Below are 26811 nucleotides of genomic sequence, written 5' to 3' on the forward strand. Positions count from 1 at the left end.
AATCGATATAATGAGTTAATTTTAGAGATGTAATAATAAGTAAATAATAGAACTTACAATCATTGGTATGGATGTTACCATGTCATGCTTGAGATAGTCTCTGACAATCTTTGTCATAAAGGTTGTTTCATGTATTCCAGTTTCACCATCCCGTTTTAACAGTCCGGTTAAAAAGGTATTTTCAAAATATACTTTATGATCATTCTTATTTTGCTCATGTACTTCCTTTATACAATATATATACGCGCTGATTACCTAAAAATATTTGAAATTATTGATTGTTAATGAATATTAAAATAATCATAAACATTTTTCTTGTTAGTAAAGGTACTTAAATCATCATTTAGCCATTTGGCACTATCTAGCAGGCAAATCAAATCACACTGTTTGACATATACTTGATCTATCTTCACCAATATTTCTTCTTCTGAAGAGTCTTCGATTACTAAATGAGCACACAGATCCAGTTCGGTCAATGCGTAATCTACAAAAAGACGTATGCAACAGATTTGTGTTATATCCTGATTTAGATATAATGAAAAGCTTAAGTACAGAAGATGAGTGAAATTTTTACCTTGCGGGAGATAGTCATATGTCCCGTCATTTGTATGTTAAGGTACGTCTGGTTGCTTATCATCATCTGCTGAAATGGTTTGCTTGTCATCATCCTCTGAAGTTTTTTCTTCATTAATTAAATCAGAAACCGGCGATAACGTCGACTTGGTTTCAGAACATTCAGAAACCAAGGATGATGCTGAGATGGAAGGTGATGGCAGTAAATCATCCAAAACACCTGACCAAGAACATTTTGTTTTTTTCAAAGGTCGGTTATCAAAATCCTCAAAAGTGGCTGTTTCAACATTGTGATCCATGTTCTGCAAGCACAAGAAAAAAATAGCTTGAAGTAAACAACATACAGAATAAATTAGCATCAAGAAATATTCACAAGCAACGGAAATTATATTAATTAACAACATACATTGGCACTTTAAGGTCTTATGACTGTGTGTTGGTTACAGCAGGTTTTTTATCTTCTTTAGGCCAATGCCTGTGACATGGCTTTGGGTAAGTGTTCAGCAATCCATAAAAGCCTGGGCACATATTTTGCGAACCGAGAGGGTTAATCAGATCCTTGAAGACATGTTGAGAGCCTGCGCTCTAGATTATTGATCCAGTTGGGATGACAACCTGCCGTATGCAGAATTTTCTTACAACAACAGCTTCCAAGCCAGCATAGGAATGTCACCGTTTGAAGCTTTGTATGGAAGGAAATGCAGAACACCATTGTTATGGGATGGTGTAGGAGATCGTAGTCTATTCAGCCCGGACATGATAAAGGATGACGAAGAAAAGGTTAGACTCATCCGAGACCGGCTGAAAGTAGCTCAGTCAAGGCAGAAAAGCTACGCGGATGCCAAATGTAGGGAAGTTACCTATGAGGCTGAAGATAGAGCGTATCTCAGAGTTTCGCCGATACGCGGGGTGAAGAGATTTGGTATAAAAGGAAAGTTAGCACCCCGATTTATTGGACCTTTCAAGATCTTGTCACGACAAGGAGAGGTAGCCTACAAGTTGGATTTACCGGAAGCACTGTCCAATGTCCACAATGTCTTCCATGTATCGCAACTGAAGAAGTGTCATCCTGAGATGGACGACACACCCCTGAGGGATACAATTCCACTCGAGGAAGTCCAGCTACAAAGTGACCTCACCTATGAGGAGAAACCGATCAGAATCTTGGATACAGCTGAGAGACAAACCCGATCCAAGACCATCAGGTTTTGCAAAGTTCAGTGGGACCATCACACTAAAGAGGAAGCCACTTGGGAACGCGAAGATGATCTTTGAGAAGACCACCCACACCTCTTTGCTAACCACGACGAATCTCGAGGACGAGATTCATCTTAAGGGGGTTAGGTCTGTAACATCCCAAAAATTTCAACTTTTACATGTGCATTGCATCCATAAGCATCATGCCACAATTGCATATTTGAATTCAAATTTGAATCTCAAAAGGCTTTAAAAGATTTTTATTTCAAATTAAACCCTAGGGTTTACACCCATTTGAGCTTTGGATCTTCAAACCAATAGGATTTATATATAAAAGGGGTTTATTGCATAAAGGAGCTATCCCATAATTTTTGGATAATTTTTGGAGTTGAAAAACAAATTTATTAAAATAGTTATATAGCCCTAAAGGCATTTATAAGGCAAATGTATTTTTATATATTTTATTTTGAAGGAAAATTACTCCCAAAAGTTGTATCATGATAGAACATGATTTTACAAATTTTCTGGAATTTATTTGGACCAATTTGGAGTTCAAAATCAAAAGTTATCAAAGAAATGAGAAAAGGGAAAAAGAAAAGAAAAAAAAGGAAACCGGACCGGTCCGACCGCTTGGGCCGAACCGGCCCAGAACCGACCGCGCCCGAACCAAACCGGCCCGCACGCATGGGACCCCCGCGTCAGGGTCTTCGTCCCCGATGGAAAGCGCCCGAGAACCCCGCCGCCTTCCTTCTTCGCCTCCGCGCGCTCACCGCCGCAAACTCCGCGCTCCGTCCATATTTCGCAGCCCCGCCCGCGTCCTTATAAAGCCCGGAGCTCCCCGCCTCTTTCCCCTCTGCTCGCTCTCTCTCTTACGCGCCCACGCTGCCACGATTGCTCGCCGGAACCCTAGCGCCGCCCGCCGCCGTTTTCCTTCGTCGCCGGTGAACCCTAAGGGTAAGCGCCGCCATCTTCTTCCCCCTCTTCTTCTACTCCTCCATGCACTTCGTTTGACGCACGCCGTCTTCGCTCTCGTGCACTGCAGCTCCCCGACGACCTGAGCCCGAAGCTCGCCGGAGCTCCGCCGCCCGCCGTCATCTTCGCGCCGTCCTAGGCGAGGCCTCCGACCGCCCCGAGCCGCGCCGACCGCGTCCCCGACCTCGCCTCGTCGCGCCGCGCGCACCCGTGCCCTCCCCGACGCCTGAAGGCCACCCGAACGCCACACACCGCCGCGCCCGTGCCCGCGCTGCCGTCTTCCCCGTCTCCGACGACCGCCGGCGCCGCCCGGTAAAAACCCTAGCCCATCTTGGCCGTTGGATCTTGATCCACGGTCAAGATTAGATCTCACCTTTTATTTTTAATCGAACCGGTACCAACCAATCAGGAGCTGACACGTGGCACCTGAATTATAAAATGAAAATCTAATTTTAATCTCCCGGAATAATTAAATGGCACTTTTGCAGAAAAGCCCCTGTAACTTCAAATGATCATATCTTTTAATCTGTTTGGCCAAATTTGATGATCCACACCTTTCTGGAATCCTTAGGAAATGTAGAATCTTTTGGCACTGTCCATTTTCAAATTTGAATTTTTGAATCACATTCAAATTACAGAATAGGGTTTAATACCATTTAAATCATAACTAATTATTTAGAAGTCCTTTTTGAATGAAACCAGTGCTCAGAATTTTGTTTAATTATCCTATGTCCAATAGGACAGAGAAATAAATATTTTTTATTAAGTTATTTGACTGATGCCAACAAAACCTTATTTAAGGTTTTAATAAATTGTTTTTTCCCTTTTATTTAAAACCCTAATGCATTTGTTTTAATTACTTATGCTTAGGATCAGTTGATCATCCAAATAAAATAAACCCAATATGTCACATGTTTTGCACGCATCATAGCATAATTTCTTTTGTCATGATGTGAATTGTGTGTTTATGTGTGTGTATTGTTTGTATTTGAATGGTTTTCTTAGAGAGCGAACCTTGCGATTGTGACGAGTGTTTGAACTCTAACTGCTACCAAGGCAAGTTCACTTTGATCATATCCTATTACTGTCTGTTTTTAAAACACTTATGCATTAGGGTTGTTTGTAGAAATGCATTGATAGAACTATTACTCGTACTTATGCTAGCTATGATTGACCTACTAGCTATAGGGTTACCTTTGCCATGAATCCTCCACCAATAGCCATCGTGATTAGTATTGCTTAGTCCTGCTATGTTAATAAACGTGGGTGGGAATCTCAATTCACTGTGAAATGATGATGTGGAGTGATTTTGGAAACTTGGCAAAAACAACCCTAATGAACCATCCTGGGTGGACTGCTTTGAGATTTTGAGATGTTATGCGACGTCAGGTCCATTTCTATAGGTCCCTCTGAGTCGAGTCTCCGTGGATTCGGAGATGGATCGTCCATGGACGTCTCTTCCGTGGATTCGGGGAGCGCTTGCGTCGCAAATGTGGAATGCCACCTGGGGTATCAGAGACTGGACTAGTTTCCTGTTTAGTAGCTTCCAGTACAACCACAAGCTAAATGGGCTCTGGCTGGATGGAGTAAGAAATATGAACCCAGATCCGAGGGATTGTACTGAGGTAGTTGTGTAGGTGGGAGCGCGGGTCCCTCAGGTGGTCTGGGGGAATATGTTCTGAAAATTCTTGAAGTCGATGCCGTTGTTACTCCACTCGGAGGACAGCAAGGGATTAACACGTCGATTTCTTGTGGGTAATGTGTACAACCTCTCGAGAGTGTCAGACTAAGTACTTAGCCGTGTCCCCGGTTACGGACAATCATGAGCAACCAGATATTGGGGCTGTAAGGAAAGTCTCACTCATTCCAACTTCTTAAATAAAATGAATGGTTTGAACAGGGTAGGGGCACTTGATGTTTCTACTCAATGTGCTTTAGGTTAATAAGAGCATTGGGTGTTTCTACCACGTGTCCATTAGTTAACAATATTGTAACATTCAATTGTAGTAAGATAAACTATGTTTTGCTACCACGCCATAAAGCCTGAACCCCACTATACCTCAATTGCATATACTTGGTAGGATCTGTTATAACTTCCAGGTGAGTTTGCCAGTACATTCAATGTATTGACCACGTAGTGGCTGTAATTAATAATGCAGGTGAATCTAACGAAGAGTGATGTTCGTTGATGTTTCTGGGTCATGTGCTTACATTCCAACATACTCTCTCCTCTGGGAGTATATGAGACCCATTTGCTCTACCTTTCCGCTTCAGTTTTATGATACAATGTTATCATAATTTTGAAACAATATTTGTTTATGCTGGCCTAAGAGGTCATGCAAGTTTGTAAGTACAATTAAGTTCTGGATGATACGATGTAATAAAGTACTTTTGACATTTGTATCTTGGTATTACATCTTGAACTGTGTGTGCTAGTGAGTCGATTCAGGGACTAGCACAAATAAGCACAGAGATCGAACCCTAGTAAAGGGCAGTCGCTTCATATGATTTTACAAATTTTGTTGCAATTTATTTGAAGTGATTGAAGTTTCGAATCAATAATTAGGTTCGAAAACAAAAAAAGAAAAAAAAAGAAAAACCGAGCCGGCCCGGCCGAACCGGATGTTATTTTCGCCACTAAGAATGGGTTTGTCTGCGTAGGTTCAAATTGACATCCTTCATCAGATGCATATATTTCCAAAGAATGCCGGTCGATACCATCTTGTAAGGATTGCGATTACTTTAGCTTGATGGCTGCTCATATGCTGTGAAGAGAAGGTTTTTGTTTTTGTCGGTGATAATCTATAATCTAGAATGACATAATCGACGATTGCTAGGGACCATCTGGAGCTGCTCTTGATCTTTGCATCAAAATGAGTCTGACGGTGCGCAGTCAGTAAATTAAAGAATAGGTAAGATTAACGCAATAGCCACACAACTATTTAAAAACGTTTGCATCATTCCAGCAAAGCCGACCAAGTCACCGTAACTGAGATCAATGCAATATCAGTCTTTATCTGCTGAGTAGATACCCCATGATTGCTCGCCTCGAAGGAACATACTTCAACAGAAATGGAGGACTCTGAACCAAACTTGAACTTCAAATCCATCCCAGAATCAATGTTGACAGCAACCACAGAGCTCCGTAAAACACTTGATTCACCACCAATGTTGCCATCGAAGAGACAAATTTCTTCATTCAATCTACTGAGGATACAACCAAGAGACAATTTGAAACTGCATTTCACTTCTGATATGGAAACTTCTACAGTTCCTTGAACAGCCCTTTCAAGACGCAAAAAAGTTAAGTCGACAGCGCCAGAATCTCCATTAATGCGTCTTGTTATCGTGTGACGATTCCATGTACCCGTGTCGTCTATGAATGATAGACCATCAATCAACTGTAGATCATCTTTTTCTTGTTGACCTGTCTTGATCTTCATGTCATACTCAATGAAAACAGTGTCATACATATGTATCGCTCGCTTAGGGCCATTCATGTTGATGAGAGCACCCTGCAGAATTAGTTATTTAATAGCTTCTAATAAATAAATAAGAAACATATAAAACAAATACTCTCGCCTTGACCTACTTTGTTAAGAATATACTCCCTCCGTTTCTAAATTCATATCGTTGTTTAGTTCAAATTTGTACTTAACAATGACAAGATCCTAAATTTTTGTCGTTGTTTTAGTACAAATTTGAACTAAACAATATGAATTTAGGAATGGAGGGAGTATAACTTAATTTCATAGTTTACAACTGGTTTCCTAGTGAATCACACTTTACAGTACAAACTTAGCATAGCAATGGTTCTACACAAAATGGAAGTATTATTTTGCTACTTTTGGACAAATCAATCACTAGGAAAAATCATAATAATGATGTAAAAAGATTTAAGTGGTTGTAGGCTGCCATATAGAGTATGTATAACTGAATCTCATCCACCCTATGCATGTAATAAGTTTGACCGTGAAACAAGTGCAGTTAAGTATGGATGTGCACCTGCTCCACGATGATGGGATCATCTCTGCTAAAGTTGACGACATAATTAAGCAATCGATCCAAACCATCCCGTACTGCTATGTATCCATACAACTCCACAGAGCCACTATCCACAGGAATATTTGCCAACTTTAATGAGAAAACCTGCAGCATGTTACTAGGTGCATGGAATATACAAACTCCATCGCGCAACAAGCAACGACTTGTGGGTTCTGAATGCATCTTTGCCTCCAACCGAGCTTCATATAAGATTAGAAAGTTATACTGTTATTTCAAATTAATACATTAAACTATACTTGTTCTACGAAAAGTAAACATGCTGCTTGAGGACACCATGGCCCTATTGGAATATTTCACTTTTATCTAAGCGTACACTACTACCCATGTTCTTTTAACTAGGAATTTGCAATCTCGAATTGGTTTCTGTTTTAGGAAAGACAAACAAAGGTAAAGTAGTATTAATACTATCTCAGAAAGGAAAAAGTCCATTCGTGCTCCCAAACTATTTCATAACCCATTGTATACTTCCTGGTTCACTTTACCCCCAAGCAGTGGCGGACTCGAGTTTTCAAAATTGGGTGAAAAATAGTGTATTTTCAACATTGGATGGACAAATACACTACAATTTATTAAAGGATTTTCAAATTTATTGGGTGGGGCGGACCCCACCCAATCACCCGGCTGGGTCCGCCCCTGCCCCAAGAATTACTAATACAGGTCATTGCACCCATTGATGGAATATTTCTTTTCTTTCACTTTCTAAAATCCTTTTTCATGACTGTTTCCATGGTTGGGAGCACCTAAACATTTTTACCATTTTGGATACCAAAATACTTGCCAAAAAAACGAAAAGTTTTGAACATATTCCTAGAGAATGACACCATCTATCACCTGACCAAACAGCAATGTAAAACTTATAAAGAACAAAATCATAATATCATCCTGGTGTGAATTAAATCGTTTTTTTTTTGTAACTGGCTGAGATATAATAATGCCCAATGAATCACAACCTAAACTATGATTAAGGCCAATGGCTCAAGCTGCAATTTCATCAAGGCAACCATTAGCTGCCTCTCTACTTTTGCAAATAACCCACAGCAACCCCTGAGTAACATTTGACAGGTTATCATTTTATCGATGGCAAGGCAGCAGCATTGAAGTAGTAACAGTAAATGAAATAAAGCAAAATTAACCTCAGGATTTGAACAGAGAATACGTCAAATTGACTAAAAACAAATAAAAAGTAGAAAACAGATGCTGATCACTTACTCTCACTTCGGTCTGAGGCATCAGCTTGTTTATTCCATATACTCCTGTATATAGAACCATCACGGTGGCCGCTATTTGATAATATATCGAGAGGATATACACGTTTGATGGGGTAACAGTTCATTTGTTCGTCATCACTGGGCATGATTACATGCTTGTTTACGCCCCACCTTTGTATGTTCTTCGTGCCTTGGGTGACGGCAGAGTGATCATTGGCAGAAGAGATGAGCAGAGATAGGTCATCTTTTACTTCTTTGGTGCTCACCATGTTACGAGATCCATGAGGAATTCTGTCAACAAAGAGCATTGAAAAGCTATTCTCAGCATCCGACGCAAATAAGACATACCATCATTCAGGATAGAAATCGTAATGGGCCTGAAATCGATTTCAATTTTCTTTGAGCATTTTTTTCCCTCTGTTTTGGGAATCATATCGGGATTTACTACTAAGAATATTAGACGTAAAATTTAGCATCGGAACAAGAAAACACACCCGAAAACACGACGAACATGCGCGCTGGCGGGTGGGAATCCTCGTGGTGCAAGCGCTGGTGGAGGCGGAGCACGGGCCATGAGAGATAGGCGAGGTCGCAACGGAGAGGAGAAGCAGCGCATTGGGACAGTAGATCGATATGAAGGCGCTGGTGGCGGCCGCATCAGGACGACTAGGGTTCGGTCAGAAATAACGGTGCGGGTTGAAAATTTATAGGTGGCAAAAGGGCAGGCCCAGGCCCCGGCTCGTGTCCAGTTCTTTTCGGTTTTCTGGACCGGCTTTTCCAAAAAGCTACCCGGCTCCTCCGTCGAGCTCCGTCTTGCCATCGTCCTCCTGCTTCGAGCTCCACGTGCTACCGCGGCCATGGCGGTAGGGGACGGAAGTGGCGGCACCGAGAGGAGCATGGGAATTGGCGGCCATGGCAGTTGGAGCTGGCCCTGGCCTCCTCGATCGATGGGGGTTGGGCCTTGGGGGATGACGCTGGACTCAGATCGGGGTCAGGGTGGAGTCCTCGATGCAGATCGGGAACAGCGTAGGCCTTCGGGAGGAGAGAAGGGCAGGCCAGCAAGGGCTGGGCCAGAAAGGCGATAGTTGGGCTGGCACGCTGGGCCAGAAAGAGAAGAAAGGATGAGATGTGTTGCTTGATTTTTTTAATAGAAAACTTAAAGGCCATGCCCTGGTGGCCTTCGGGCTCAAGGCTGAGCCCCAGGCACTATGCTGTTTGTATTGGTCCCACCGGTTTGTAGCTTGCCCACGTCCCCTCAGCTCCCACCTCCTTCTCTTTGCATGCGCCATGCAAGGACGGTGTGCGAACAGAGAACAAAGGACTGCTTTCTCATTGGCTAGCTCGGTAGCACACGGATTAGTGGCGTGGCACATTGTTTGCCCAAGGGAAATTTTGGAGGGAACAGCTAAGCTGATTAGCCGTCAACAAATATTGAGAAATTTGAAACTGGTCGTGTCCTATTAATAGCATCTCTTTCATCAAGTGAATGTAACATCCCAATTTTCAAAACTACTCATATGCATTGCATATCATGAGCATCATGTCACCTTCGCATTTAATCACTTTCAAAACCCTAAAATTTGCCCAGAAAACCCTTTTGTAAAAGTACCTTTATTTGATTTTGGGCTTTCTTTCTTGCTTTTGAGTATTTGTATTTTAACCCATGAGGGTATTGGTATAAAAAGGGATTTAATGCTTATATAAAGCTATCCCATAAATTGGCTTTTGAAATTATTTTGAAAACTAATTTATTTCGTTAGCCTAAGGGCCCTAAAAGCCATTTTATAAGCAAATGTATTTTAAAATATTTTAGTTTGAGGAAATTCTTGTTCCAAAAGTTAGATCATATGAAAATATGATGTAACATCCCAAAAATTTCAAAATTTTACATGTGCATTGCATCCATAAGCATCATGCCATAATTGCATATTTGAATTCAAATTTGAATCTCAAAAGGCTTTAAAAGATTTTTATTTCAAATTAAACCCTAGGGTTTAAACCCATTTGAGCTTTGGATCTTCAAACCAATAGGGTTTATATATAAAAGGGGTTTATTGCATAAATGAGCTATCCCATAATTTTTGGATTATTTTTGGAGTTGAAAAACTATTTTATTTAAATAGTTATATAGCCCTAAAGGCATTTATAGGGCAAATGTATTTTTATATATTTTATTTTGAAGGAAAATTACTCCCAAAAGTTGTATCATGATAGAACATAATTTTACAAAAAATTTGGATTTTATTTGGACCAATTTGGAGTTCAAAATCAAAAGTTATCAAAGAAATGAGAAAAGGGAAAAAAAAGAAAAAAAAGGAAACCGGACCGGTCCGACCGCTTGGGCCGAACCGGACCGGCCCCCGCACGCGCGCCCGCTGCCACTGACGCGTGGGACCCACGCGTCAGGGTCTTCGTCCCCGATGGAAAGCGCCCGAGAACGCCGCCGCCTTCCTTCTTCGCCGCCGCGCGCTCACCGCCGCAATCTCCACGCTCCGTCCATATTTCGCAGCCCCGCCCGCGTCCTTATAAAGCCCGGAGCTCCCCGCCTCTTTCCCCTCTACTCGCTCTCTCTCTTACGCGCCCATGCCGCCGCGATTGCTCGCCGAAACCCTAGCGCCGCCCGCCGCCGTTTTCCTTTGTCGCCAGTGAACCCTAAGGGTAAGCGCCGCCATCTTCTTCCCCCTCTTCTTCTACTCCATGCGCTTCGTTTGACGCGCGTCGTCTTCGCTCTCGTGCACTGCAGCTCCCCGACGACCCGAGCCCGAAGCTCGCCGGAGCTCCGCCGCCCGCCGTCATCTTCGCGCCGTCCTAGGCGAGGCCTTCGACCGCCCCGAGCCGCGCCGACCACGTCCCCGACCTCGCCTCGTCGCGCCGCGCACACCCGTGCCCTCCCCGACGTCCGAAGGCCACCCGAACGTCGCCCGTGCCCGCGCCGCCGTCTTTCCCGTCTCCGACGACCGCTGGCGCCGCCCGGTAAAACCCTAGCCCATCTCAGGCGTTGGATCTTGATCAACGGTCAAGATTAGATCTCACCTTTTATTTTTAATCGAACCGGTACCAACCAATCAGGAGCTGACACGTGGCACCCGAATTATAAAATGAAAATCTAATTTTAATCCCCTGGAATAATTAAATGGCACTTTTGAGAAAAACCCCTGTAACTTCAAATGATCATATTTTTTAATCTGTTTGGCCAAATTTGACGTGACAAGATTTTGAAAGGTCCAATGAAACGGGGTGCTAACTTTCCTTTTATACCAAATCTCTTAACCCCGCGTATCGGTGAAACTCTGAGATACGTTCTTCCTTCAATCTCGTAGGTAACGTTTGGTATCTGCGTAGCTTTTCTGCCTTGACTGGGCTACTTTCAGCCGGTCTCGGATGAGTCTAACTTTTTCCTTGGCATCCTTTATCATATCCGGGCCGAATAGGGTACGGTCTCTTACACCATCCCATAACAATGGTGTTCTACACTTCATTCCATACAAAGCTTCAAACGGTGACATTCCTATGCTGGCTTGGAAGCTGTTGTTGTATGAGAACTCTGCATACGGCAGATTGTCATCCCAACTGGATCCATAATCTAGAGCGCAGGCTCTCAACATATTCTCGAGGATCTGATTTACTCGCTCGGTCTGTCCATCCGTCTGTGGATGAAAAACTGTGCTGAACTCTAGTCTCGTTCCTAAAAACTCATGTAGTTGTTCCCAAAATCTTGAGGTAAATTGGGTACCTCTGACTGAAATTATTTCCTTGGGTATTCCGTGTAAACATACTATTCTGAAAATGTAGCGTTTTGCTAACTGTGCGCTGGTATAAGTGGTCTTCACTGGTATAAAGTGGACAACCTTGATCAAACGATCAACCACTACCCAAATGGAATCAGGAGATTCAAGAGGATACCTTGTGCTCCTGAAAATCCCCGCTGGGGGTGCTCTTGCAACCTCTGCATCTGGTAGACGATGTCGGTGATGAAGATCTCCGGCAACATCCAGCTGTCCAGGTGTTCGATGGCTTCACTCTATCCTTGGAGATCGTCATGACTCGATTGTTCCACGATTTCTCCAATGTACATATTGTTTTGCTCCAATACCCCATGACAGTCAGGATTTGTTCTATAACTCCGAGATGAGTGAAGCATTTCAGAAGAAAAAAATGACTTTGAGAGTTCTACATAATTAGTACTACTTCAGTGCCTGGATACACTATTTATAATGGCCGCTGTGTGCATTTCGGCACCACTTCATGCAGTTCTTACCTTTAGCTCATGCCTTTTATTTCCAAGATGTTCTCTTTAATTTTTTACCTGTTTAGCATAAGCAAGTAGAACCTGCATGCAAATTGAAAATGTGTTCTCAACTTCTGATGCTATATTATCAGGGACTTCTCCATCCCATATGTTTTATATGTGAATAGCATTACCAATGCCCATCTAAATAGCATTACGTACACCACTCAAAATCATATATGCATTTCAGAGGGATCCGATTCAACCTGCAGTAACAACAGCAGAAGCAGTCACTGATCGGGATTTCCTTTTTCTGTGATGTTTACTTCCTGAAGAGATTACCACCTATAATGCATTTGTTATGACTCTGACTTCCTTACAAGTTACAAATAAGAAGAAAGTGAACCATGTGCAGAAGAACTACAAAATAATTTCAGAAAATAGCTTAGGACCGCAGTTTTTACTCTTAAATTAAACAATATGCTGGACTCACATCCCAAAAGCTCCTACTAGCTTACTAGACATAAACAGTTTTGTCAGAACTACCATCCATCAAATACTTCAAAAGAATTCGAACACTTCAAATAGTGACACCATTTGAACTCTGAAGAAATAGTAAAGAAACTCAAACTCCTCTCCTGTTGTTACTGGGATTATCAAAATGTTAACAAAATTATGTTGACTATTTTACATGTCGATGTATCTTTTTCCACGTGTTGAAACCTGAACCTATGAACCAAAATGAACTCAAAGGGGCCGATCGAACATCCAGCCAGCTAAATGGATGTGGTCGAACAGAGTCAAACATATCTTTATGTGTCCAATAAAACATTTTATCGATTAGTAAATAGAAAACTGCTTAATGTGTCCAATATTAACAATATCAATGACAAAATAAAGATAAAATGACCGAATAGCACAAGTCATCCGACTAGTAATATTATTAGTAGCTATGTATAGAGATTGTAATAAAATTTACAAAGGCAGCGTCTCTCGGTACCACTGCTGAAAATGCGCAGGCAGTACCGTGAAGATGTTCGCTGTCGACTTTGCACAACCGATCAAACGGTGTAGTGGTGGTTGTCGGTCTCGACGTCGAGGCCCTTGAGCCTCACCGCCGACTCCACCTTCCCCTTCAGGGTGCTGAGCTCCCGCAGCCTCGCCATCTCAGCCCTGCGCTTGGCGTGCTCGGCGATCTCCGAGAGCTCTCCGTAGCTGCCCCACTCCTGCTGCAAGTTGTCAGCCTCCGTTGTCGGGAGCCCGTGCAGCGTCCGCTGCGCCGTCGCCCACTTGGCCTCTCTCTCGTCCTTGCCGTAGTCCTTCTTGCTGGTGAAGGCGATCTGCGGCGCACATATGCATGGACCGGGAACGTGTCAACAATCATGTAAAACATTTTCTAGCCACACCAAAAACAGACCATGCCAATATGGTGTTGTGTACCTTGTTCTCGAAGAGGGTGTCCCATGCCTTGCCGCTGAGCGCGTAGCGGATGCCGAACTTGAACAAGTCGAGGGGGACGAAGGTGACGAGGCTGTAGAGCCAGATCACGCCGGCCCATCCCCAACCGATGCCCCTGATGTGCGCGAACGCCAGGTTCGCGTACACGGCAATGACGGTGGCAATCTGCAAAACACAATGCAAAACTCCATCATAAGCTGTCACAGACGACTCGCAGTTTTAGGGGAAAGAGGCCGGAAGATGGGCTTACGATCTGCGCGACAACGAAGGCGAAGCAGAGCAAGAAGCCAGGGCGTTCCATGAAGCACCATCTGCGTGACCGGGTGACGAAGATGAGGGCCTGGCTGATGATGCTCACCTGCAGGTACAGGGCAGACATCATGGCGTCCTTGTTGCCCCTCAGTGACCTCACATGGAAAGTCTCCTGTGATTGGAAACCAAATTAAGGTTCAGGATTCTTGCCAGAAGCTACTACATATTTGCTGGCTGCCATGGATGGAGAGGGCAGAGATATGCTATACGCTGAAAAAGTCGGTGCTGGTCATGGCGTAGAAAAACACCACCGTCATCACGGCCAAGTAAGTCCCGTAGACAATGCCGGTGATGAAGATCTCCGGCAGCTTCCAGCTGTCCGGGTGCGGCGAGGGCTTCACTCTATCCTTGGAGATCGTCATGATTGTGCCTGATGATTCAGTCAAACAACACAAATAAGTTATAAATTACTATATATTGGACAAGTTTTGGCATGTGCAAGTTGGTTGTCCGAACGCACCATCGTTCAGAATGGCGATCACCAGGATCATGAAAGGCGAGAAATCAAATTTCCAGATGAGCGCAATAAGCATGAAACCCAGCTGCAGTTGGACAACAGGAATGAATTAAAGCAAGTCCAATGTATATAAACAAAAAACAGTGTTTGATTCTTTTCTTCTTGACGAGTCTTTGAACTTACCACGATACGGATGGTGATGGACACGGCATATATCTAGCAATAAATTAACAAGGGAACATTGATCAGAATCATATGTAACTGAGGAACAAAAACTAGAATGGTGTTCACACAAAGATGAATGAATCACGTACCGTGTAGTTCTTCATCCTCTGGAATATGGCCCGGCTGGTGAGCACGGCGCTGATGATGACGCTGAGCCCTGGCTCGGTGAGCACGATGTCGGAGGCGCTCCGTGCCGCGTCGGTGGCGTCGGCGACGGCGATGCCGATGTCGGCCTTCTTGAGCGCGGGCGCGTCGTTGACGCCGTCCCCAGTCATCCCACAAATGTGCTTCATCTGCTGCAGCTTCCTGACGATCTCGTACTTGTGCTCGGGGAACACGCCCGCGAAGCCGTCGGCCTTCTCGATGAGCTCGTCCACGGGGAGCGACGCGATGGACTCGTCGACGGACTGGCCCAGCAGCGCCGAGGACGGGTACATGTTGGTGCCCATGCCAAGCCTCCTGCCGGTCTCCTTGGCGATGGCAAGCTGGTCGCCCGTGATCATCTTCACGTTGACGCCCAGGTTGAGCGCCTGCTTGATGGTCTCGGCGCTGTCGTGCCTCGGCGGGTCCAGCAGCGGCAGCAGGCCCACGAACTCCCATGCCGATCCTGAGCTCTCCTTTGTTCCCTCTGGCACGTCCTGCCTGGCCACGGCCAGGGACCGGAGCCCGCGGTCGGCGTACTTGTCGATGATGGCGTGCGCCCTGTTCTTGACGTCCTCCTTGCACTCGCAGAGCTCCAGGATCTGCTCCGGCGCGCCCTTAGTGACGCGGTGCCAGGTGCCGGTGGAGATGTCCTCGTAGGTGAGCGCCGTGCGCTTGTCGACGGGGTTGAAGGGGAGGAAGTGGATCTCCCGGATGCCGGCCCTGGCCTCCTTGGGGTCGGCGAGCATGCCGACCATGGCCGTGTCAATCGCGTCCTGGTTCTCCACCCTGGACGCCATGGCCGCCAACAGCAGCACCTGGTCCTTGGCCACACCCTTGGCGAACACCTCGATGAGGTTCCTGTCGACGCTGAGCTTGTTGAGCGTGAGCGTGCCGGTCTTGTCGCTGCAGAGCACGTCCATGCCGGCCATCTCCTCGATGGCCGTCATGCGCTTGGTGATCGCTCCCTGCTGCGACAGCCGGTGCGAGCCGATGGCCATGGTCACCGACAGCACCGTCGGCATGGCAATCGGGATCCCTCCAATGAGCAACACAAGCAAATTATCAATCCCCTCACGATACCGTCTATGCTGGATGCAGTACATGACGATGATCTCGACGGCCATGCCGATGGCGATGGCGAGTATGCAGAAGTTCCCAATGGCACGGAGCACCTTCTGGAAGTGGCCGACATTGCTCGTGCTGTCGACAAGGTGCGCCGCCTTGCCGAAGAAGGTGTGAACCCCGGTGGCGATCACCACGGCCTCGATCTCCCCCTGCTTGCACGTGGAGCCCGAGTACACGCAGTCCCCAGGGTTCTTGGTGACCGGCAAGGACTCGCCCGTGAGCGCCGACTGGTCGATCTTGAGCGCGTCGCCGTCCAGGAGCCTGGCATCGGCGGGCACGATGTCGCCGAGCTTGATGCTGACGATGTCGCCGGGGACGAGCACGGCCGCGTCCTGCTCGCTCCAGCGCCCGTCCCGGAGCACCTTGGTCTTGGGCGCCAGGTTCGCCATGAGCGCCTGCGCCGAGTTCCCGGCGTTGTTCTCCTCGAGGTAGGAGATGGTGGAGTTGAGGAAGAGCAGGAAGATGATGCCCACGAAGTCCTGCCAGTCCGGCGGCCGCCCGTCGCCGTTGGCCAGCGCGATGGCCATGATCGCGGCGAGCTCCATGACCCAGGAGAGCGGGTTCCACATGAAGCCCATGAACTTGAGGAACTTGTTCTCCTTTTTCTCTTCGAGCTTGTTGGGGCCGAAGATGGCCGTCCGGTCCTCGCCGTCCTTGGTGGTCAGGCCTTGCCTGCTGCATTGCAGGTTCTCGAACACCTCCTCCACCGGGATGTGCTCCTGCCATTGCAATTTGCAAAACAAAACACAGATCATTAATTTGAAGAACAGGATTAGTAAGAAACAGAGACGTCTAATCATTGGCATTGATGAGGTAATTAGCTGGGAAAGAAAAAAGGAAAAAGCTAGCGCGGTGGCTGTACATCACAAAAAGTGCAAAAAAGAGATACTAGAACAAGACGATCCGTGTGCCTTGGAACTCCCGTGAATCGAGTAACAAAAAGGCCAGATGCAATCTCTAGTTACGCATATGATCGTCCGTGAAGTGATCACGGTCTGCAACAAAAGCTAAGATTCGATCTACGTTTACACTAGAAATAATACGTTGTTTTCCTTCTCACGATGATCTTGATGAACAAATGTATGAAACAAGAAGGATAACAATTAAACCGACAAGAACAAACTCGATCTTAAGGAGAGGCAGGGGAAGACTCGTTCTTACCAAGTCGACGGACTCGTTCTTGATCCGCTCGAGACCTTCGGCCGCCGCCATCTCGCACAGAGCTCACGTCGCCGACGAACGAGCGCACGTACTGTATTGTTCAGCCGAGGGTGGCTTTGGCGGAAGCAGCCGGCCTCTGTTTTTATAGCAGCACGGGCACGTTTGAGCGGTCGGATGGGGGTGGCCCCCGTCATCTTCAAACCGGTTTTCTATCTATAAATAACAGTTTGAAACGAATTTTTTATCCACTACTACTCGTAGTAGAGCGGGATGCAGTAATTTTATTAGAACTGTGTACATAATCTCTGTTGGGACGTGCTGGCCGGTTTTTTGGCTGTTGGTCGGACGGGGAGCGCTAGGTAGATCGACCACCTCCCCTGCGGCGTGATCTCACTTGACCCCTAAGTTTGGAGTGTCCACTTGTTACAACATTGAAATCTTGCATATTTTTGAGTGCGTTACGTGCCTACGCAACAGTTCGCATGTTGTTTTGAAAGTTCATGGCGTTTTCAAACATGCCGATGCAACGGACAAAATTTTATGTACACAACAAATGCCAAATCATTGCAACCAATCATTCAAAAAATGGGCCCACGTGTATACAACGAAAAAAAACCAACATAGATGGAAAAAGTAGCACGAACAACAAGGCAAACATTACAAGCAGCAATTGCAACACTCTTCAAGAGTCGTTGCAACATAACATTCGTGAGCATGCAACATACAACATACGCGCTCAAAACATGTCAAAATAAACTAGGCAACATCAACAGTCCACTTAAATAAGATAGCTTTCCTAAACCGTGCAAATATAAACTTGAACTGCGTGCAGATTTTGAGAGTAAGTCCTGCATTTAACATTACAAATTTAAAGCCTTATTTGGGGGTAGATGATGAGCTTCTGTCCAGTACGACGTCTATACTCATGAAGGGGGGGGGGGTGTTATGAGGACATCCCTGCTACACTTACACTCAAATCATAACCCTAATTGCTACACCACGTCCAACATGATATTCAACATGACTCCACCAAAAACTTGTTGAAAAAACTTTATTATGATAATCCATATCAATGCTAACGGCAATGTATAGCAAGCTGACAAAATCACCATGTTTGCAAAGGAAGCTAAAGCAAATGTTATCAAACTAGCTAAATGCAAACACGCCATCAAATTAACTGTATATATTAACATCTATTAGCCACCAGGGCTGCTAAAGTACACAATATATATTTCAAATGGATTAGTGAAAGTGAAAAGCCGGGGTATATATGCTGCACACATCTACACATTGGCACTGAACCATCTTTGCGTGCATGTGTGGACATTCTCTTTTGCATAGAGATAAATCAAGGTATGATTCCCAGTCTCCACGCGACAAAAAAAGGCCAGACCAAAGCAGCTAGCTAGCTGGACGAGACGTACGTATATATCTAGGCCTGAGAGCTGAGAATAAAGGGGTGTACGAGAAAACGAGCAAAGTATGTACGTACATCCGTAAGAGCATGTAAATGGTCCAACAGAGTATATCCTTTTCTTTTGCCTCTGGTATGTATGCAGGGCTCCAATCAGCAAACTACCATGAGCCAGATGTACTAGGAACTAAAGACATGCTGTTATGTTAAAGTTACTTTTTGGTGCACATTTTGAGTATCATTCGGTGAAATTACAATTTTGTTTAAACCTCTCGGTCGTTACTCTTGACCGAAGATTAGAGTTTTTAATTCGAGGTCATGGTCGTGACATACTTTAGTTTCTCCCTTTCTTTCTTTTTCTACGTATTTTTGTTGTATATAAAAAAAAGAGATACTTGAAGCTCGTGTACGATGCACAGAGATACCTTGTGTGCATAAGCATCTACGATAATGTGACATAGAGCCGGACACCGGAGACAATCAGACAGTCCAATGTCACATAGGAGTACGAGCACGGTCTCGTTTTTTTTTTTTTTTTGAGAACACGTTTTTTCTTTTTCTGAGAAATCAGTTCCGTGTCCACGTGTAGCCGTGTACCGACGATTCGGGCGCATGTGGGTCGCGGCCCACATACCGTGATGGTCGATGTACGGGGCAGGCAGTCCGGCTACCGACGGCCCATCGGTAAGTTCACGGAACGAACGAAGTATATTTTGGCCTCATCTCAGCTCAGCTAAGCACTACTCCAGACAGCTAGTTCATCTAAATGGGCCAAGCCCAACACTTGTTTGGGACCACGTTTACAATCCAAAAACAATTTTCTCCATACATTTTCCTTTTTTTTGGATTTCAGCTTTTTTATGTTTTTTCAATTCCGGTCCAATATCAATTTGGCCGAGGCCTTTTCACAGCCCATGTGTAAATTGGTCTAGTCAATTCTTTTTGATATTGGCCTTATTAAAATTACTGTTTCTTCCCACAAAAACACCAGCCCAGCCCAATACTGTTTGGCCCTCCGTGTTTTTAGCCCAATACATGCATTCAACCAACATATACATTCAGTCCCCTCAAAAAAAAAAACATATACATTCAGTCCAACAATGCAATACAGTACACAGAGACAGCGTACAATATAAAATTAGTGAATCTTGATAGGCGACTTGGCATTGTAGTACATTCCTCATGCATCATGGTGGCATTAGCGTCAGCTGTGCATCTGCATAAGCTCAGGTGGACTATTGCTAGTATGCAACCAAAACTGGTTAAGCAAGTCCAATCGGCTGAATCCAGTAGCCAAAGAATCCCGCACCACCGCTGCTTTCTCAAGTGGACGCCAAGTATGGATCAAAATGTATAGTGAGATAAATGCAAACAAAAGTGGAAACTGCTTGCCTCACCCAATATATAGGATGTACTAATATTAAATGGTTTTTCCTAGGACAGATAAGCATTCTTATTTATAAAATGACTAATCAAGCTTTCAGAGTCTAAGTATACATATATTTCAAAAAACTTGTGGCGTTCATGTAAAAATATAAAGGAACTTAGGGAGTACAAAACTAGTTATCAAAGTTGCAACTTAAAGACCGTGCCGCTGTCCAGTGTGCCACTTATTCATGAACTGGATGGAACATCATCTGCATAAGGAAATAAAATGAAGTATTTGCTTTTTCCACACTTATAACTACGTACCAAATATTTTCCCTTCCAACTCTTCATAAAATAGTTCAAAATATAGAAGTTCAAAAGTCAAATAACTGCATGAATGTTGGAATCCAAAAAATCAAGAACTAAAATTCAGACACTAGAATTTTGGAACTCAAAATATAATTTTTAGAAAATCATTAAAAAAATTAGGATTGAAAATACAGAAGACCAATATTTTAAATAAAAAGTATAAGTATTTAATTTCTGGAATTCAAAAATAGGAAATTTCAATGCACAAAGTGTCAAACAATAAATTTATGGAATTCGAAATAGATTTCGTCGAGAACCAACTTTATTAATTTTCATTCAATTTGAAATATAGTTAGACATTATTGTGTCCTTCACTTTCTGTTGTCTAGACATGCATGGATCATGCAGAAGACATGTATTCGACGCTGAACTAGGAGAACCAGAAGAGTTCAACGAGCAAGAGAATAACTTGATCATATACATTCAACAACTCATTTTGAAATGTTATGCATGTTGTTCCATTCAAATAACTACACTGCCATATTCTGTCATAAATTGTACAATCCTTTTTTTTTCGAAAAGGAGGGCACCACCCCGGCCTGAGATCGATGCATTGCTATACTCCTGCATATAAATTCAGTTACTGCACTGTAACTTACAAAGGAATATATATGTGTATACAATAGTAGTGCATGGTGGTTAAGGCAGTAACAAAAAAAAAATGGACTCAAGCTGTGAATGATTTAGAAAACTCTGATCATTTCTTCAGTAATGAAGCTACAACATCTCCAGCGTTGAAAAGAACTCTCAAGGGGACGATGCATCCAGAGATAATAATATACATCGATAGGGATCAACAACAAAATTAACATTAGTACACACATGCGCTCATATATCTGGAACAACATATATATATATATATGCATGCTTCCTATAGCATGCATGTACACATATACCCAGTGCTTAATCATCGATTCATCTAGATCCAGCTGATCATATCGATCTTGAAACCTACAAACACATCAAGAAACAGGAGTAACTAAACGGAATTTCCCTAAGAACACATATAGAAGATTAATTAGTAGTAAAACAAATAAAATCAGTTACCATGTAGTAGCACTCCCCCATCTGCAGGTTCTTCATGAGGACGCCGTGCTCGTTGACGGGGAGGATCTCTCCGGAAGAGTGCACCAGCATGACGTCGTGCCCAAACGTGCCTGCCAGGTCCAGCGGTCCCGCGCTCGGCACGTCGTAGGCTGCGCCATTGATGAACACTTGGATTGTCCCTGCAGTTAAAATGTATCCATAGAGTCTACAAACATATGATCATCAAGTAGGATAGTATAGGACAGAGAAATGTTTATGAGCTGCATGTTGTACACTAACCAGGTTGTTGGTAGGTTAGCTGCGAGGTTTCTGTGTACCGGTGGTCCATGAGGCCCATCTGCCGAGGGATGGCGAAAAGGTCATCGTCTCCGGCGCCGACGACATCCGCCAGCAAGTGCGGGCCCGCGGTGGGCGCCGGCGCCGATGCGACGGGCGCGGCAGCCGGCGACATGACGCCGCCGCCGCCACAGGAGAGCTGGCCGTAGTGCATGATGCCGTGGGGGGCGGAGGGGAGCTGGTGGAGCTGGGCCTGGTGCTGGAGCTGGCGTGCGCGGCGGCGGGAGCGGGAGCGGCGGTTCTGGAACCAGTAGAAGACGTTGGCGTCGCGGACGGCGCCGAAGCGCTCCAGGAGGCGGCGGATGCGGGCCGTCTCGTCCTTGGCCGGGTTCACCATGCCGCTGTTGAAGATGGACTCCAGGATCAGGATCTGCTCCGGCTTCGGAGCCCACCGAGACCTCGCGGCCGGCTCCGCCCCCTCGCCGCACCCTGCTCGCTGGGTGGGAGCTTGGGAGTGGTGCTGCTGGTGATCCATGGAGCTAGGCTTGGAGAGATGCTCAAAGGCTTTCCTAACCAGGGACAGTTTTGTGGAAAGGGACAAAGGAGGATTGATGGCAAGGGGGGAGGGTCATAATGGAGAGTCGTGTGTACTTATAGAAGACATTCTCTTTCGTTGGTTCTTGTCTTTTTCGTTGGCTAATGTGATGGTTGGGTGTCACTATGTAAAGCAGAGGGTGAAGGGAGTGATCAGTTTGCTAGAGATAAATTAGGTGGATGACGCCGTTTGTTTGTGTGCATAATTTTAGGAATGTTCACAATTTCAGGAACGAAAGATGGAAGACCTCGGTTCTTCTCTCTCTTTTTTTTAAAGATGGGACACCCCCGGCCGTATCGGTCGATGCACACAGCCCAACAAATTAACATATGTTCTGTTCATCTAATATCATTCTTCCCGTAGTCCATGATAGATGTAAATAATATTCATCTCCCTTTCTACACTATGTTGATATTGGCTCTTTGTATCTTCTTTGGATCGATGATATTCTAAATAACCACTCACTATGTTTATACCCTAATCCACAATTCCGTCGTGCTTTCTCTACACCGACGCATCAATTTTTCTCCACACTACACCGCAACCTAACCTTCACAGCTCGTCGGTCATATGTGGACAAACCTTCTTACGTTTTTCCTTCCATCCCGCCCAAATTTGGTAACACTATTTCAACGTATGTCCATGGAGGAGACACAACGCCATTGCAGCTCCATATGCTCCTAAAGAACGGTTGGGCCATCGAACCGGGATCTAGCCATGCTCGATCGACAATGCGTACAAATTGGTGATACGACCAATATATATGCCTATGCGCTTCGGTACAACCTCTTGGATGTCCCCTGCCACAGCTTGAAGTAGGAGGTTCAATTAAAAGATCTCCAGGATCTCGCCCATTTGATATGCTGAAGTTGTGTACTATAAGTTAAACAAGGAAATCTGTTCAAACCTGTTGTTCCATGAGTTAATAGAATTGTTTTTTGTTGATTTGAGACCGAATTTGGTCATGTACTGGTTCAAAGTATAAATTATTGTTCGTGGAAAGTGCGTAATCTGCAAGTTTTTTTTACCGGAAACGTAATCTGCAAGTTGATATTATTCTTTAGTAGAAACCCCTCTTTCAATCAGTTGAAAGTTAGATTTAATATATTTTTCAGTATTTTCTTGTGTGTTTGTGTGATTTGAAATTTTTGAAGAATAAATCATATTTTTCTTTAACCTCACCGCCTCCTCTCTCCTATGATGGACGCGCACTCCAATGTCAGACTAGAAGGTTGGAACCGGAAAATGCATACTGTCGTGGGAAAAAATGGTGTAGACAAACCTTGTATGTGTTAGTATCACAAATTAAACAGATGTTCTATCAAATTAATAAAAATATTTTTTCATATACACATGCCTAATTTTCAGTGTGTGTGAGCACTAAATTGAGGAGAGTAAAGGAGGAGCACTTGTGGGACCGAAATTCGGCATGATATATCAACTGCCCACGCTTTGGGGAGCTGGTGGGTACCCCTAGTAGATTTTCTGTTTTGTTGGGACAGGTGGCTGGGGGCTGTTCGTGTGGAAGTGCAGGACAAAGGTGTTTTCTCCTAGAATATTTTGGACTAAAATAATGATTGCATGTGCGGGTTTGGCGGTATGTATAGAGAGGATGCTTCCTACGTACCCTTCTAAAAAGTCTAATGTTTCATATACCAGCGGGCAGCCGGTCCACAAAAAAATTCAATATGTTAGGTTCTATACTAACCGGTGATGACTCACGGGATATTTATGTTCATCGCCGCAGTTTAATCCACTTGTCGGTGTGTCGTTTTGTTGCATAGATATGCCCTCCCTCCCTGATGCATGAACCTAGCTTCCTAAGTGATAGTCATAGACGCCAATAAACAGAAGTATGTAGTTTATCATTAGCCATGACCATGATTCGATGAACGAAGGAATTGATCTTGATTACGGAGGCACATATATATATGTTACTCTCGATCAGATTCCGTTTCTAGTTTACAAAATGCCGGTTATGTACATATGCAACATAATACAAAAAGGAACTCATGATGCCATTAAGAGAACTTAGGAAAATTATAAAAGTACTTTTCTTGTGGGAAAATATAGAAACATTTTCTTGTTCATTTTACAAACTCCAAGAACTTCTTTTCGGAGAATTACATCAAAGACTTCAGAGTTATAAGAATTTATTAGGACTTGGCATGCAGTCCCTTTGGTAAGTAGTGTATCCTTACATAATTCGTAGCTTCATTTCGAATCCTTTATAATTAATCCAAATTCAAATACAAGATCGACCACCCATGTGCATGCCCTATCCCCTATAGCAGTGGCCGGAGGGTGTATATGTGGGGCAGCTGCGCGCATGCAGCACAAAGAAATCCCCTCTTTGAATTCATGGTTCTCTCCTTCTTTCCAAAGACCGATCAGCAGCATGTAACAGTACTGTTTGGTATGTTTGGAAGCATTCTGTTTTCTGGACATTTCCCTGCCACCTTTGCAACACTGTTTGCACACATGCATGCCATGCACGCACTATATCAACCTCGCAGATAGGGTTTTTCCATCACATGTACAGTACTACTGCTGGGCGCTCTAGTACTGCAGGCCACAGCCTAGCTAGCTAGCAAAGCCATGTCCAGGATTATATGATACTTTTATCGTGGCACATACTGAAAAGCATTCGAACACCAAGCAGCAACTGGTTGGCCCAAAGATCGGCCAAGTTTGTGCCCTTCCCCCTATGCACACATGCATACGTTGTTTGCATACGATGACGCAGATATTCCTTTTTCTGACACGCCTGCGTGCATTTCATATGATCATTGCATGCATGATCGGCACGTACAGTGGAAACGACGTGACTTACGGCTCGCAGTGATCCATGCATATATGTGCAGGGCATGAATGTATGATACTATAAGTGTGCTGTGTCTATCATCTTGCAGACATGCAGTCTGCTTCTTGATTTACTTGCATGCATGCCTGTGTCCACATGCATAAATATGCCGCTAGTTAGTGAGATTCCTCCCGGCCCAATCAGCATGCACATCCAAGTGTAGGGAAAAAAGAGAGGACATCTTGACCGTAAGCACTAACAATCGTAGTCATCTAATGAATATTTTTTTATTCATCAGATCTACGTAATCTTACACGAATCTTAATATTTGAAACAAGAAATAGTTATCATCGATTAAGAAACAACTTTTTCTTAGTCGTCTAAGAAATAGCAACCGTATGATCATAGTTTTGCATACAAAACGTAAGCTTGTGCATATGGCTTGCGATCGAGCAGTGTACGTTCCGGCCGGCCGGTCATCGTCGTAACTAATTAATCAAGATCAAGATCTTGACAGGAATGAATCGCCGACCAGGGGCCGGCCGGCCGGGCAGGGACACGACACACTCGTTTGCATGCGTGCACATGCGTGTTTCCCGGTCTGGCCTCAAACGGTAGAACAAGTCGCCCGAAAGCAAAACATTAATTCCCGGCCTTTCCGTAGACCAAGTGTGCTGACTTACTGTGTGGTAGTGAGTGTGTGGCAAGTGCGCATGCATATTCACCGCATCGCAATTCGTGCTACGTACTCACGTACATACTGTACTGTTAATTTTGCATAGAAATTCTCTCTTTCCACTTACTATGCTGGTATGCAGCAAGGCTTTGATAGTGTGGATCGATCGAACAAGAGGCGCGTAAAATGCGTCCATTCATCTTGACCAACTTTTGCATGCATGCATGCATCCATGCATGGACACCTGACCCAGCGCATGCATGCACATACTATGTTCAATTTCATGCATGTTTGATCTTACCATAGCTCTTGTACTCTTCTATAATTTTTATTAGATTTAGTTTTGTGTTTTACCACATACAAGAAGGAGCCAGCCAAGTAGTAACAGTATCTGTGAGACTATAAGGGCTTCCACGGTGTGGGCCAAATATGGCATCGTTTTTCAACACTGTGAGTCCGGTGCCAAATCAGGAAATTTTGGAACCGGTGCTTCTGCTTGCTCCGGTCCTAAATTGAAAGAGCTAATAAAATAATCAATGGAGCAAAGAAGGTGGCCTGGGTGTGGTCGGGAGAGCAGGCGCATGCAGATATTTGGGTTTTGTTTATTACTACGTGCCTTAACTACGCTGGAGAGAAGAGATGGGAATTTAACACCGGTGCCACATTGCAGTTTTTGGATGAATTTAGTTTTGGCACATTATGGATGCTCTGAGATTATCTTTCTCCATCAGACTGAGCTTTTGGATGAGTTGGTTCGGTGCATGAAACTTTTCATGTTATCAAAACCAACTGGTCTTGAGTTAAGACTTGGCTGACGCAACTAAATTGCTGCTCACTTTTGGTCCATGCTTAGCCTTAAGGGAGTCACACGTGAGAGAGAGTGTTCAAGTACAAGTGGATTGTCTTTCTCCCATCAACTTGAGCTTTTTGATAAATTGGTTCGGTGCATGAATCGTTGGTTTTTATGTATATACCTTTCCAAATCTCAGAGTATCCATATATACAAGCTACGTAGTGGAGTAAGTATAAGTCGGATTGAAGAAGAAATTGGAAATAATATAGGTGCATGGGCCAGCCGTGTACCATGCATGCCTGCAGCCGCGCGTGCCACTTCAGTCCCCAACCGCACGCCCTCCTA

The 26811-nt window shown here is 44.5% G+C and overlaps 3 protein-coding genes across 3 annotated transcripts; all 3 read right to left on the bottom strand.

Annotated features, from left to right (window-relative positions):
* Positions 1–5699: 5699 nt before the first annotated feature.
* LOC100821934 lies at positions 5700–12468 on the bottom strand. The gene is made up of 6 exons (XM_010238186.2): positions 12438–12468; positions 12274–12345; positions 11919–12130; positions 8017–8306; positions 6748–6986; positions 5700–6257 (listed from the first exon to the last, which is right to left on the bottom strand). Exons 4-6 carry the CDS (start codon positions 8282–8284, stop codon positions 5700–5702), a joined length of 1065 nt encoding a protein of 354 aa, XP_010236488.2. The 5' UTR covers positions 8285–8306; positions 11919–12130; positions 12274–12345; positions 12438–12468.
* A 586-nt stretch (positions 12469–13054) lies between these two features.
* On the bottom strand, positions 13055–17292 carry LOC100823279 (ATPase 2, plasma membrane-type). Its single transcript, XM_003573544.4, has 8 exons — positions 17126–17292; positions 14785–16683; positions 14654–14686; positions 14474–14555; positions 14223–14383; positions 13952–14125; positions 13684–13866; positions 13055–13583 (listed from the first exon to the last, which is right to left on the bottom strand). The coding sequence occupies exons 1-8, from the start codon at positions 17174–17176 to the stop codon at positions 13305–13307; spliced, it is 2862 nt and encodes a 953-aa protein (XP_003573592.1). The 5' UTR covers positions 17177–17292; the 3' UTR covers positions 13055–13304.
* A 3383-nt stretch (positions 17293–20675) lies between these two features.
* Positions 20676–22212, bottom strand: LOC100822241 (WUSCHEL-related homeobox 10). The gene is made up of 3 exons (XM_003571525.4): positions 21603–22212; positions 21324–21502; positions 20676–21227 (listed from the first exon to the last, which is right to left on the bottom strand). The coding sequence occupies exons 1-3, from the start codon at positions 22132–22134 to the stop codon at positions 21210–21212; spliced, it is 729 nt and encodes a 242-aa protein (XP_003571573.1). The 5' UTR covers positions 22135–22212; the 3' UTR covers positions 20676–21209.
* Between the last annotated feature and the right edge of the window lie 4599 nt (positions 22213–26811).

Source organism: Brachypodium distachyon, chromosome 3 (assembly GCF_000005505.3).
Source record: "Brachypodium distachyon strain Bd21 chromosome 3, Brachypodium_distachyon_v3.0, whole genome shotgun sequence".
Lineage (NCBI taxonomy): Eukaryota > Viridiplantae > Streptophyta > Magnoliopsida > Poales > Poaceae > Brachypodium > Brachypodium distachyon.